Genomic DNA, 14,998 nt, shown 5'->3' on the forward strand with positions numbered 1-14,998 from the left:
GCAAGTGCTCTACCATCTGAGCTACCGAAGCACGACTCACACCCCGTACTCCCAGCTTTACTTCTACCAGTATCTCGTCTCCTACCTTCCAAACTTTACAGAAGCTCTCCTGCGAACCTTGCAGAACTAGCACTCCTGAAAGAAAGGATACTGCGGAGACATGGCTTAGCCATAGCCTGGGGGATGTTTCCAGAATGAGATTTTCACTCTGCAGCGGAGTGTGCGCTGATATGAAACTTCCTGGCAGATTAAAACTGTGTGCCTGACCGAGACTCTAACTCGGAATCTTTGCCTTTCGCGGGCAAGTGCTCTACCATCTGAGCTACCGAAGCACGACTCGCGCCCAGTACTCACAGCTTTACTTCTGCCAGTTGTAACGCCGGAAATGCATATCCTCCTATTTCCATCTATTGCACTGCAAATTTTTTCCTTATTTTGTTACCTGAAGATATAACATTTCTGTGTCTTTATATATTGTAACTGTATATATGTATATATATATATATATATATATATATATATATATATATATATTTAAAAAGAAAGATGATGAGACTTACCCAACAAAAGCGCTGGCAGGTCAATAGACACACAAATAAACACAAACATACACACAAAACTCTAGCTTTCGCAACCAACGGTTGCCTCGTCAGGAAAGAGGGAAGGAGAAGGAAAGACAAAAGGATATGGGTTTTAAGGGAGAGGGTAAGGAGTCATTCCAATCCCGGGAGCGGAAAGACTTACCTTAGGGGGAAAAAAGGACAGGTATACACTCGCACACACACACATATCCATCCATACATACAAGACACAAGCAGACATGTCTGCTTGTGTCTTGTATGTATGGATGGATATGTGTGTGTGTGCGAGTGTATACCTGTCCTTTTTTCCCCCTAAGGTAAGTCTTTCCGCTCCCGGGATTGGAATGACTCCTTACCCTCTCCCTTAAAACCCATATCCTTTTGTCTTTCCTTCTCCTTCCCTCTTTCCTGACGAGGCAACCGTTGGTTGCGAAAGCTAGAGTTTTGTGTGTATGTTTGTGTTTATTTGTGTGTCTATTGACCTGCCAGCGCTTTTGTTGGGTAAGTCTCATCATCTTTCTTTTTAAATATATTTTTCCCACGTGGAATGTTTCCCTCTATTATATTCATATATATATATATATATGTTTCATATCAGCGCACACTCTGCTGCAGAGTGAAAATATCATTCAGTTACAGTACTTTACATAACCATGGATTATGAGCCAGTTGTGCTTACATTTATAATGTAAAAACAAGCAAATAACTCAAAAATAGAATTTTCTATCAGAGAGTAAAGTTGTATAACAAACTGCCCAAGGAGAGGGAAAAATATTACTAAAATACAACTGTTTAAAAATGCAGCTAAAAACATACTGCGCAACTTATGCATATTACACAATTACAAATTACTTAGAGGACTTGCAGTAATGGTCAGTAATGAAAGGGCATCTGCATCACCATATCACACCACAATACAAAAGCACAATGTAATGCTTTTACAAGAAAATCATGTTCCAAGATCTATAGTGCATGATAGTAATATCTAGTCATTCTCCTGAGCTTACCACATCACTAATCATGGGGGATGGGGGGAGGGTTTTTTTTTTGTTTGTGGTTTTAGGGCGCAAAACTTCTATGGTCATTAGCGCCTAGCCCGTGACTTAAGACAGTAAAAAACCGAAATTGAAAACCAGCAGCAATGGGAACAAAGTCATAAAATTGGAGAAACTAAAAATAAAAGGAATGCTTAAAAATCCACTACAGAAAGGGGGTGGTTGTCCCCAAAAAAGCTTCAAATGACTGACGTCATTTCACTGTCACTAATAAACTGGAGAACGCGGTCGGCTGAGCGCGTGTCATCTGCTAAAATCGACGATAGATCAGGCGAGAGCTGTAGACGGGAGCGTAACGGATTAAAATAGGGGCACTCAATTAAAAGGTGTCTAACCGTCCACAGCTGAGAGCAGTGGGGACAGAGTGGGGGAGGATCACCGCTTAAAAGATGTCGATGGCTAAAAAGACAGTGCCCTATCCGGAGTCTAGCTAAAATTACCTCCTCCCGACGACGCGTTCGGGAGGAAGAGGTCCAAGCGCAAGGAAGGGCTTTCACTTCCCGCAATAGTGCCGACCAATGCGCATGCCATAAATGAGCAACTTTGCGACATAAACCGCTCCGTAGATCGGTGAAGGGAAGAGACTGAATAACTGGCCGAGGAAGAGAGACTGCAGCCTTGGCCGCTATATCGGCCGCCTCATTCCCACAGATACCAGTGTGTCCCGGGAGCCAGAGGAACGCCACCGAGACGCCCCCCAGGTGGAGCAAGCGCAGACAGTCCTGAATCCGGTGGACCAGAGGGTGCACAGGGTAAAGAGCTTGGAGACTGAGGAGAGAGCTGAGAGAATCTGAGCAGATAACGTACTGTATCCGCTGATGGCGGCGGATGTAGTGGACAGCCTGGAGAACAGCGTAAAGCTCCGCAGTATAAACCGAACACTGGTCGGGAAGCCGAAAGCGATTTGGGGTGTCGCCAACAATATAGGCACTCCCTACACCTAACGATGTTTTCGAGCCGTCGGTGTAAATAAATGTGGCGTCCGTCATTTGTGCACATAGAGCAGCAAATGCCCGACGATAAACAAGTGTAGGGGTACCATCCTTTGGAAATTGACAAAGGTCACGGAGCAGGCAGATCCGGGGACAGAGCCAAGGCGGTGCTGTACCCCAAGTTGTCAAAAAGGTTTTAGGAAAGCGGAAGGAAAGAGAATGGAGCAGTTGACGGAAGCGGACTCCCGGGGTTAGTAGGGAGGAGGAGCGGCCTGCATACCCTACATCAAAGGAGACGTCGAAAAATATGTCATGGGCTGGATTAGCAGGCATGGAAGACAGATGGCTAGCATAACGACTCAGGAGGACTGCTCGCCGATTGGACAGCGGAGGTTCAGCAGTCTCAGCATAAAGGCTTTCCACAGGGCTAGTGTAAAAAGCTCCAGACACTAAACGTAATCCACGGTGGTGGATAGAGTCGAGACGCCGAAGAATAGACGGCCGAGCAGAGGAGTAGACTATGCTTCCATAATCCAATTTCGAGCGCACTAAGGCGCGATAGAGGCGGAGAAGGACCACTCGGTCCGCTCCCCAGGAGGTACCATTCAGGACACGGAGGGTGTTAAGCGATCGCAGACAGCGAGCCGAAAGATAGGAAACGTGGGAGGACCAGCACAGTTTTCTGTCAAACATAAGACCTAAGAATTTAGCGACATCTGAAAACGGAAGGTTGACAGGACCTAGATGTAAGGAGGGTGGAAGAAACTCCTTACGTCGCCAAAAATTAACACAAACGGTCTTACTGGGTGAGAAACGGAAGCCGGTTTCGATGCTCCACGAATGGAGGCGATCGAGACATCCTTGAAGACGCCGTTCAAGAAGGCTGGTCCGTTGAGAGCTGTAGTAGATCGCAAAATCGTCCACAAAGAGGGAGCCCGAGACATCAGGAAGGAGACAATCCATAATTGGATTGATGGCGATGGCAAACAGTACAACACTCAGCATGGATCCCTGGGGTACCCCGTTTTCTTGGGAGAAAGTACGGGAGAGAGTAGTGTTCACCCGCACCCTAAAAGTGCGCTCTGCCATAAATTCGCGAAGAAAAAGGGGCAGCCGGCCGCGAAAGCCCCAAGAGAACAGTGTGCGGAGGATGCCTGTCCTCCAACAGGTATCGTATGCTCTCTCCAGATCAAAAAATATTGCTACCGTTTGGCGTTTCCAGAGAAAATTGTTCATGATATAAGTGGAGAGAGCAACAAGATGGTCAACTGCAGAACGATGCTTCCGAAATCCACATTGGGCTGGTGTTAAAAGACTGCGGGATTCCAGCCACCAAGCTAAACGGTAATTCACCATACCCTCCAAAACCTTACAGACACTACTCGTGAGAGAAATGGGGCGATAGCTAGAGGGGAGATGTTTGTCCTTTCCAGGTTTCGGAACGGGAACGACAACAGCTTCCCGCCACCGTCTGGGAAAGGTACTGTCGGTCCAAATTCGATTATAAAGGCGAAGGAGGTAACGCAGACTATGGGTTGATAAATGAAGCAACATTTGGACATGGATACCATCCGGTCCTGGGGCGGAGGAGCGAGAAGAGAGGGCATGTTGGAGTTCCCGCATGGAGAAAACAGTATTGTAGCTTTCGTCATTTTGAGAGGAGAAAGCAAGATGTCGCTCTTCCGCTACACGTTTCTTCGGGAGAAACGCTGGCGGGTACTTTGAAGAGCTCGAAATCTCAGCAAAGTGCTGACCCAACGAGTTAGAAATTGCGACGGGGTCCACTAAGGTATCATGCGCGACAGTGAGCCCAGAGACCGGGGAGAAACCAGGCGCGCCTGAGAACCGTCGAAGCCAACTCCATACTTCCTAGGAGGGAGTGAAGGTGTTAAATGAGCTAATAAAGAATTTCCAGCTTGCCTTCTTGCTATCGCGGATGACGCGACGGCATCGCGCACGGAGCTGCTTATAGCGGATACAGTTGGCCAAAGTAGGATGGTGGCGGAAAACGCGAAGAGCACGTCGCCGCTCACGTATTGCGTCACGGCAAGCCTCGTTCCACCAAGGAACAGGGGGGCGCCGGGGCAATTCGGAGGTGCGTGGTATTGAACGTTCCGCAGCTGTAAGAATAACGTCGGTAATATGTGTGACCTCATCGTCGACGCTGGGAAAGCGACGGTCATCGAATGTCGCTAGAGACGAAAAAAGTGTCCAATCGGCTTGGGCAAATTTCCAGCGTCGCGAGCGCATGTATGGCAGTGGAGGCTGCAGTCTAAGGACACATGGAAAGTGGTCACTCGAGTGTGTATCATCAAGGGTGAACCATTCGAAGCGCCAAGCTAGCGGAACAGTACCGACTGCAAGGTCCAAATGAGATAAATGTGTCGTGGAGGCAGACAAAAATGTGGGGACCCCAGTGCTGAGGCAAACTAGATCCGCTTGGTGGAAGACGTCTAGCAATAGAGAGCCACGTGGACAAGGATGTGGAGATCCCCAAAGCGGGTGGTGGGCATTGAAGTCCCCAACCAGCAAATAGGGGTGTGGAAGCTGACCAAGAAGATGAAGTAGATCAGCTCGTGCCATTGGTGTGGACGATGGAATGTATACAGTACAAAGAGAGAACGTGTAACCGGAAAGGGAAAGACGGACGGCGACAGCTTGGAAGGAAGTGTGTAAGGGGATTGGGTGATAATGGAGAGTATCATGGAGAAGAATCATAAGTCCTCCATGGGCTGGAGAGCCTTCAACAGAGGGGAGATCATATCGGACGGACTGAAAATGAGGGAGAACAAAGCAGTCATGGGGACGCAGCTTTGTTTCCTGAAGACAGAAGATGACTGGCGAGTAGGATCGTAAGAGGATCGACATTTCATCCTGATTGGCTCGAATGCCGCGGATATTCCAGTGGATAATGGACATGGGGTGAACGGAAAATGGAGGAATGTGAACAAAGTTGCTGTCAACTCAAAGACTGCTCGGAGCTAGCGACCGACAGCATGGAATGGCATTCAGCCGAAGGCAGAAGATCCTGATCCATAAGTTGGTCAGGAGCAGCTCCTGCCACCAGCGATCGGCCGGTTGACCGGCCACCAGCAGTGCGCCTCGGCGACACAGAAGACGGCCGAGGGCGATTTCCGCCAGGTGGTGCTGTAGATGGGACACGCCTTGGCGGAGAAGGAGAGAAACTGGGTTTCTTTGTAGCCTTCTTGGAAGTATGATGTTTAGATGAAGGAGGAACCGATGGTTGTGAAGTTGCGGTACGTAAAAACTCTTCACGAGTATGCTCTTTTTTCGAAGACTTGGCGTCTGACTTTTGGGCTCGAGATTTAACAGAACCCGACGAAGGGTGAGCCATAGAGTGGGCAGGCGAAAGTGGTGAGGTTGAACGGGCGATCTTGGCGCTGTCCGATCGGACGACCGTGGTACTAAAGGTGAGGTCGCAAGTCTGCGTGGCCGCCTCCTTTGTTGGCCGAGGAGAAGCCAGGACAGTGCTGTATTTTCCTGTCTGAGGCACGGTGGGCTGTCGACTGGCGAATAATTTTCGAGCAGCAAAGGTCGACACCTTTTCCTTCACACCGATTTCCTGGATGAGCTTTTCGTCCTTAAAAACGGGGCAATCTCTAGAGGAAGCAGGGTGGTCACCCATACAGTTGATGCAGCGAGGGGATGGAGGTGGACAAGCACCCTCATGGGCATCCTTGCTACACGTAACACATTTGGCCGGATTAGAACAGGACTGGCTGGTGTGATTGAACCGCTGACATCGATAGCAACGCGTAGGGTTGGGGACGTAAGGGCGAACGGAAATTATCTCATAGCCTGCTTTGATTTTCGATGGGAGTTGAACTTTGTCAAATGTCAAGAAGACAGTGCGGGTTGGAATGATGTTCGTGTCAACCCGTTTCATAACTCTATGAACAGCCGTTAAGCCCTAGTCAGACAGGTAGTGCTGAATTTCTTCGTCAGACAATCCATTGAGGGAGCGTGTATAAACGACTCCACGCGAGGAATTTAAGGTACGGTGCGGTTCCACCCGGACAGGGAAGGTGTGGAGCAGAGAAGTACGCAGCAATTTTTGTGCCTGGAGGGCATTGTGTGTTTCTAACAACAGGGTGCCATTCCGTAATCTGGAACAAGACTTTACAGGACCTGCAATTGCGTCGACACCTTTCTGAATAATGAAAGGGTTGACCGTGGAGAAGTCGTGACCTTCGTCAGACCGAGAAACAACAAGGAAATGTCGCAACGATGGAAGAACCGTCTGTGGCTGAGACTCAGTATACTTACGTTTGTGAGCAGACATAGTGGAAGGTGAGGAAACCATTGCGGAAGAATCCCCCATGATTACCGGCGTCTCCAATGGCGCGCTCCTCCCTTGTGGGGGCCCTCTCTGAGGGCACTCCCGCCTTAGGTGATTGTTCACACCTCAGGTCACACCTCCCGACAAACGGACGGAGGGACCAATCGGCACTTTCGGAAGGTATCAGCTCGGGTAATCACCCCTCCCTGGGCCTGGCCGTTACCAGGGGGTACGTACGTGTCCTACCTGTCTACCCAGGGCGGGGAATTACGCGTTACCCTGTCACCGGCTACGCACAAAGGGCGTGGGTCGGCCTTCAGACACGCACAGGGAGGAAGAAAGAGAAAGGGAAAGGAAAGAAGAGAGGTCTCAAATGCCGCAGCGGAGAAAAGAGTAAAGAGAAGAGGTAAGGAAAGGAGAAGGACAAAGAAAGGAAGAAGACAGAAAAGCAAGGAAGGCGAAGAATGCAGTACATTTACGAGCGTCCGTCTCCGGACATAGGCACAAACCATACTCCCAGATGGGGAGAAAGGGAAGGAAAGAGCCAGAGGTGAGGGGAGGAGGGGTGAAGAGAGGGATGGGGAAGGATGCGGAAAGGGAAGGTATGCAGCCCGGAAAGGAAGGAATGCCACGGACACCCTGGGGGGGGGGGGGGAGGGGGGTGTATGCTGACTCAATTTTTCAGACTAAAGAAAGGACATGAAGACATGCTTGGGAGGCAGTTGCATGTCTGTCAGCCTGAAGTCAGTCTTTTGAACTGACTAGGGTAAGTGCAAGTGGCATAGCAGTATGTTCATGGTACAGGTGTCAACAGCAGACATCAACAGTATTTGCAGTGACAAACTTGGTTTCATATTATAAGTTATCTGGTGCAAACTGAGGACAATTAGGAGAACATTGTAAAATAGGAACCAAGTGAATAAGACAGTGCAGTTGTTCAGAAAATGACCTCATATGAGGACAGAGTTTGGTCTATCTGGCCACAGTAATTGAAATTTTCAGTGGTTATCCTATATATTTCAGGCAAAATGGTTCCTTCAGCAAGGTCTTAGCTGATCACCTGTTCTATCCTCATAAAAACATGCTTATATATACTATTTGTATGTGCAGTAAAACGACAAAAGTCATGGGATATCTCCTAATATTGTATCAGACCATCTTATACCCGTTATAGTGCACAAATTCGATGTGGCACAGACTCGTCAAGAAATAGGAAGTCCCCAGCAGAAATATAGACCCTTGCTGCCTCTATAGCTGTCCATAATTGCAAAAGTGTTGCCGGTGCAGGATTTTGTACGCAAGCTGACCTCTTGATTATTTCCCACAAATGTTCAATTGGTGGCCAAATCATTCGCTCTAACTACCCAGAATGTTCTTCAAACCGATCACGAACAATTGTGGCACAGTGTCACGGTACATTGTCGCCTATAAAAATTCTGTACGGTTTGGTGACACGAAGTCCATGAATGGCTGCAAACAGTCTCCAATTACCCCAATACAACCATTTCCAGTCAATTATCAATTCAGTTGGATCCATTCTAAGTAAATATGGCACACACCATTACGAAGTCACTACCAGCTTGCAACGTGCATTGTTAACAACTTGGGCCCTTGACTTCATGGGATCTGTGCCACACTCAAACCCTACCATCAGCTCTTACCAACTGAAAACAAGACTCACCTGACCCAGCCACAATTTCCCAGCCACCTAGGGTCCAACCGATATGGTCACCAGCCCAGGAAAGGCACTGCAGGCAACACCGTGCTGTCAGCAAAGGCACTGGCATCGGTCATCTGCTGCCGTAGCCTATTAATGCCACATTTTGCAGCACTGTCCTTGTGGACATGTTTGTCATACATTCCAAATTGATTCCTGCAGTTACTTCATTGTTAGCACTGACAACTCTACGCAAATGCCACTGCTCTCGCTTGTTAAGTGAAAGCAGTCGGCCACTGAATTATTTGTGGTCAGTGATGAGAGGTAACGCCTGAAATCTGGTATTCTCGGCACACTCTTGACACTGTGGACTGCAGACTATTGAATTCCCAAACAATTTCTGAAATGGGGTGTCCCATGCGTCTAGCTCCGACTGCCATTCCTCGTTCAAAGTCTGTTAATTCCCACCGTGTGGCCATAATCATGTCAGAAACTTTTTCAGATGAATCATCTGAGTACAAATGACAGCTCCGCCAATGCAGTTCCCCTTTTATGCCTTGTGTATGCGATACTACCACCATCTGCATATATGCATATCACTATACTATGGCCGGCCGAAGTGGCCATGCGGTTAAAGGCGCTGCAGTCTGGAACCACAAGACCGCTACGGTCGCAGGTTCGAATCCTGCCTCGGGCATGGATGTTTGTGATGTCCTTAGGTTAGTTAGGTTTAACTAGTTCTAAGTTCTAGGGGACTAATGACCTCAGCAGTTGAGTCCCATAGTGCTCAGAGCCATTTGAACCATTTTGAACTATACTATGACTCTTGTCCCCTCAGTGTATATTTTCATTGCACATGGTCCCATCACTGGGAGTTAATTCCTGTACGAATAAATAAATAAAAATATTTCATAAACTATTTTCGGATGAGTAGTGCGTTGTGTAATGAATTATTACTGTTGATAAGATGTAAAACAATGAAGCAAAATATACTGAGAGATGCAATCACATTTGACTAGAGATTAGGAGCCAATTTTGAGATTTCTAGCAAACATGTAAGTCAATCAAATGCTCGAAGTTTAGTGCTGTAACATTAGCAAACACAATTAGGAAAATTTGTATGGAAAATGCAGCAAACATTTACGCCCAGGGAGAATATATTCAGGTAATTACGTTAAAACATTCTTCAATTATCTGGTGAAACTGACATGCATTTCACAGACAACTTACTAATCATTGCATATGATGTACTTTTTGAAGTGTAAGTACTTCTCCACACTGCCATGTAATTAAACAAGACAATATTATGTTTTCAAATAAATAAAGAAATGACACAATGAATCCTTCAGTGACCACCCTACAATCATAAATATAATGCCTACTCACACATAGGCACATAAAATTGTCTTGTGTGCATGTCTTAATTCCACATAAGCAGAAATTTCATTTTTTTTTAAATTATCGATGTATTCCTTTGAAGACTTAACTGCACAGAGACTTTGTTTCTGAGTGACACACTATGAATTCAAGCATCACCTCTTCGCTCATTTTAAGAAGTAGAGCAGTGAACCACCTACATCTAGAACAAGGAATAAAGACAAACTGAAAACCAACAGTGCACACTAATACAATGTGCCTGGTTCATTAAGCTCTGTTACCATCTGAAATGTGAATATTGTCAAATCATCAATATTCAACCTCACAAGCACAGTATGTCTTGAAAATTACTGAGAATATTTTGGGACCATCAATATTTTTGTCATTGACAATGCAGCAATATGTTCCCTACAGTTGGTATGTTGAAGGTTTAAAAATATTATAGAAGATGTGAGGGCCAATTTGGAGAATTTTTTATCGAAGGACTGCACACATTTGTTTTTGAAATAATATCTGTCACTGTTACTTATTGTCATATATAAATGCATGGACACACACACACACACACACACACACACACACACACACACACACACACACACACACACAGAGAGAGAGAGAGAGAGAGAGAGAGAGAGAGAGAGAGAGAGAGGGGGGGGGGGGGAGGAGGAAGGGGCGGGAGGCAGAGGGGGGGAAGGGGCGGGAGGGAGGGACGGAGGGAGAGGAAGGAAGGGGCGGGAGGGAGGGACGGAGGGAGAGGAAGGAAGGGGCGGGGGGAGGGAGGGAGGGAGAGGAAGGAAGGGGCGGGGGGAGGGAGGGAGGGGCGGGGGGAGGGAGGAAGGGGCGGGGGGAGGGAGGAAGGGGCGGGGGGAGGGAGGAAGGGGCGGGGGGAGGGAGGAAGGGGCGGGGGGAGGGAGGAAGGGGCGGGGGGAGGGAGGAAGGGGTGGGGGGAGGGAGGGAGGGAGGGAGGGAGGGAGAGGAAGAGGTGGGGGGAGGGAGGGAGAGGGAGGAAGGGAGGGAGAGATGTGTAGGTAGGTTTTGGGCATGTGTGAACACTCTGCTAGAGACAGAATTATGGAACAGTGCTGAAGTCTCAGTAACGTCCAGGAATGATTTGAAAGTAGTCACACTTACTTCCACATCACCTGCTGCGAGGCCTTTGGAATTCGATGAACATGGATACCATGACCCAGTCTTCTTGGTCTTCAGCTGCTCCGGGGACCGAGACCGGAACATCCTGCCACGTGAACAATTATCCCTCTTATTCCCTTGCGGTATTAAGGATCCATATTGGACTCTATACCGTCTCATATTGGCAGTTTAAGACCTGCAGTATATAATCAATAAAATGTTAGCTGCTAACAGCATGCCCATATTAATGACCAATAACTTAGCATAAAGCTTAAGAATAAGTGTATACTGTCTGAAAATCTACCATGCAGCTTACTTTAAATTTCCCAGAATATATTTACGATAGTTTAATTAATAACCCATATTGGTGGTTTTTAAATTATTAGTAATGTATTCTGCTCCAGGAAGTAATATTCTTGATCACTTACGTATTTACATATATTATTACTAATTTTTTATAGTATTAGCTCAAGTGCAACAAGTGAAATAATGGGGTGGAGACAGAAAAGACTTGCAGGAAACTACAAAGAAGTAACAAATTCTTTACAGCAATAGCGTTTTCACATCAAGATTGCAGTAATAAACAGAAACTCCTCTATCAAGAAATCAAAGCAGTAATAGCTGGACAAACTAAAAAATTGTTCATCAGTAGATACATTAAGCGTAAAAAGAGTGCTTATGGTGTCAACGGCTGTTGTCTTGCATGCTAATGATAGTAACAACTTGTGTTATGTGATGTGTTATGGGAACTGAATACGACAAATTGCGAGTCAATTGTCAATATGAAATTACAATGCGCATTTATAATAATTCTCTATGATTCATAATAAAATTAGGTAGTATTTTGATCAATTACATCAGAATTTAATCACATCATTGCAAAACTGAAAATACAACGTATATGGAGTTACTGCAATGACGAACATATATCTTGGGCTACCCTACACATCCATATATTACAGCAATCTTATTTTCATGCTGAGATTCATTGGCTTCACAAACTGACAAGCAAATTTCCACTTTACAACCCAAAAATGGCTCGTCCTTACTACTGGTCAGTCTGTCAGCACATAGTTTTATTCCATTCAGTAGCTAAATACAAAAACCAGTAACCAACCTAAAAATCCAGTAAAAGTTATTTTGGCACTCTCCATATTGAAAACAAACTTAACTGATTCATATCTTCTGCCAAAAGCAGTCATTAGATACAGACTTACTCATTGACTACTGTACACTATAACCTGGTTGCCTGCTACCACCACCAGTGAATTGCCAATATCACCACACAACACAAGAACTGTAAGTACACTTTAGCCTAGATTAAATAAACACTTGGTACAGCTATTTACATTTCAGAACAATACCACTAACTACACTATTTCTGTGACAATTACCTCCTTACATTCCTGGGAGACAAAAAACTGCGTCACCAATAAGTACAACACACAACATACTTAAAATAAATCAACCGCATTTGCAGCATATAAACTGCTGTCTTACAAATTTTCACTCTGGATCTCTCCACTACTTCCGGAGCAACCAGCAATTAACGATTCATGAGAAGCAGGAACTCTGGAAAAAATTTCATTACTCACATTTTCACTACATTGTTATGTTCAGTAGTTCTGAATAGATTTCACTGACACCACTTCATTCACTGCATCTTCGCTGATGTTATTGCTATTGTCTCCATCCATTTCACTTCAGTGGATTTAATTCAAATGATTTGCTTAAATAGTTCTCGGTGAAGTACTCATGCAGTTCTTTAATAATTCTTCATGTTCCACAATTCTTGAATTTTACCCGCTGCATTTTATATTTTGTAACAAACTATTTACATAACTTTATGTCATCTGCCACTGTCAAATAGTGTGATCTGTGGTGTCAAAATTTGTGGATAAAAAACTTGGGTCAAGTTTGCTAAAATTCCTTTATTGTTTACCGTACTAGTTTCAGCTCAATGACAGATCTCAAATACATGGAATATCATATAAGAGATGAGCAATAGCAAAATACATTTAATATTCAAACTTCCATTACATGAAACATATCAATAAAAATTATTACTTAATTCTGTGTGTATCAGCCACCGGGCATTACTCATCACCAACACCACCATCTGTTGAGCTGAATAGTTCTTGTTGTCATGCACACATTGAAAAATTTTCTAGATCGTGATCAAAAATAAAAACATACCACTTATCCAAATATACTTTGAACGTCTTTATTTTTGTCACAACCTATGCATTTTTCAGCATGTACATGACAATAAGAGTGATTCAGCTCAACACATTATGACAATGTGTAATGTCTGGTGGCGGACAGACACACAATTAAGTAATAATTTTTATTGGTATGTATCAAATTATGTAAGTTTAAATATAAAATGAATTTCACAATTGTTCTCCTCTTATATGCTATTTTCTATATTTTTAATCTGAAGAGGCCTCCGCAATGAGGTGTAACTATCAATCAATAAAGGAATTTTAGTGACTGTGGTGCAAAAAAGAGACAGAGTTGCAACAAATATGGGTGTTTGTTTAGTAGCTGACCAGTTTTGGGCTACGCCCATTCTCAAACCAACCAACGTATAAAAGTAAAAATTACAGTTTATCTAAACACATGTTGCTTTAAATATGGATGCAAAGCATAAATGGACAGCACAACACAACACTACATACCAATGTTTGCCCTACAAAATGTCTGACAAAATAGCAGTAAACAAAATGCATACATATGCGTATGGTCCCAAGTAACATTTGTTAATGAATTATACTGGTCAAATTGGAAGCTACGAGGAAACCTAAGGAAGGGGGGAGGGGGCTCTTTGGGCTGTGATTATTTTATTTTGGGAAATATTGTTTCCATAGCAATTCACAGTCTTAAAAAACAAGCAGTGTATGAAACAGATTACATAACGTGTGTGGTACATACATACTCTTTGTAAACATGCTTATCTACACACACAAAATATGATGTAATACTAAGCCCTAACTTACAGATCCAAAGAGGGTAAGATCTACAAGCCATAAGGCATGAAAATGTCAATATGTCTTCATTGAATTACAATGCCGCATTGCTACATTGTAGCCTACATAGCGCTGCCATTCCATAGCACAGTTGTGGCAAAGATGCCAAACATGAGCGCAAACCGCAAACAAATGTTTAAACAAAGTTTAAAAAACACGCCATTAAAAGATATCTACAAGCCTAGTTATTTTTTTACACTTTTAGATTAAAAATGTACCTGTCTATGTCATGCATAAAGAGAGAGAGAACAGTAAGATCACATGCAGAAGTAATTACATGAAATAAAAAGTAATTATCTAAAACAGTAACATCTGAGCAATCAATACAATTCCCATGATAGGAAGGAGGAAGGGGGCTTAAAGGAAAGCAGGCGGTGGAAAGGAAAGCAAGAGCAGGCGGTGGAAAGGAAAGCAAAAGCAGGCGGTGGAAAGAAAAGCAAAAGCAGGCGGTGGAAAGGAAAGCAAAAGCAGGCGGTGGAAAGGAAAGCAAAAGCAGGCGGTGGAAAGGAAAGCAAAAGCAGGCGGTGGAAAGGAAAGCAGGCGGTGGGAACGAAGTGGATGAGCTGAAAGGGTTAGAATAGGGCAAGAAATGCTCGGGAGTGGAGGGGGGAGGGTATGTGCCCGTGGAGAGGGGGGGGGGGGGGTTGGCAGGAAAGCCGGAAAAGGTGACAAGAGTGAGTCTAAATTGAGGATTCTACCGAAGTAAGGTGTAACGTTTATTTACAAATGTGCTAAGCTATGAGTTACAATAAACATTTTACACAATTATATGGGGTGATTATAATTAAAGTTAAACTTTTTAGAAATAACACCACTGGTCAGAATGAGGTCAAATTGCAACAGAATATTATCGGAGAAGGGGGAAAACATAAGGCAGAAGAAAAAAAAAAAATAATGTGAAAATTGATCAATAGATGGTGCTGTATATGTCAGAAT

The 14,998-nt window shown here is 44.7% G+C and overlaps 1 protein-coding gene across 2 annotated transcripts in view; it reads right to left on the minus strand.

Annotated features, from left to right (window-relative positions):
• Positions 1–14,998, minus strand: part of LOC126106508 (uncharacterized) — a 127,659-nt gene that overhangs the window by 100,355 nt on the left and 12,306 nt on the right. The window contains exon 2 of one of the 2 annotated variants that reach the window (XM_049912828.1): positions 11,037–11,139. In XM_049912828.1, coding sequence (XP_049768785.1) covers positions 11,037–11,139 — 103 coding nt within the window. Of the gene's footprint in view, positions 1–11,036; positions 11,230–14,998 lie in introns of both variants that reach the window. The other variant, XM_049912827.1, reaches the window with a different exon arrangement.

The sequence above is a fragment of the Schistocerca cancellata genome, chromosome 10 (assembly GCF_023864275.1).
Source record: "Schistocerca cancellata isolate TAMUIC-IGC-003103 chromosome 10, iqSchCanc2.1, whole genome shotgun sequence".
Taxonomy (NCBI): domain Eukaryota; kingdom Metazoa; phylum Arthropoda; class Insecta; order Orthoptera; family Acrididae; genus Schistocerca; species Schistocerca cancellata.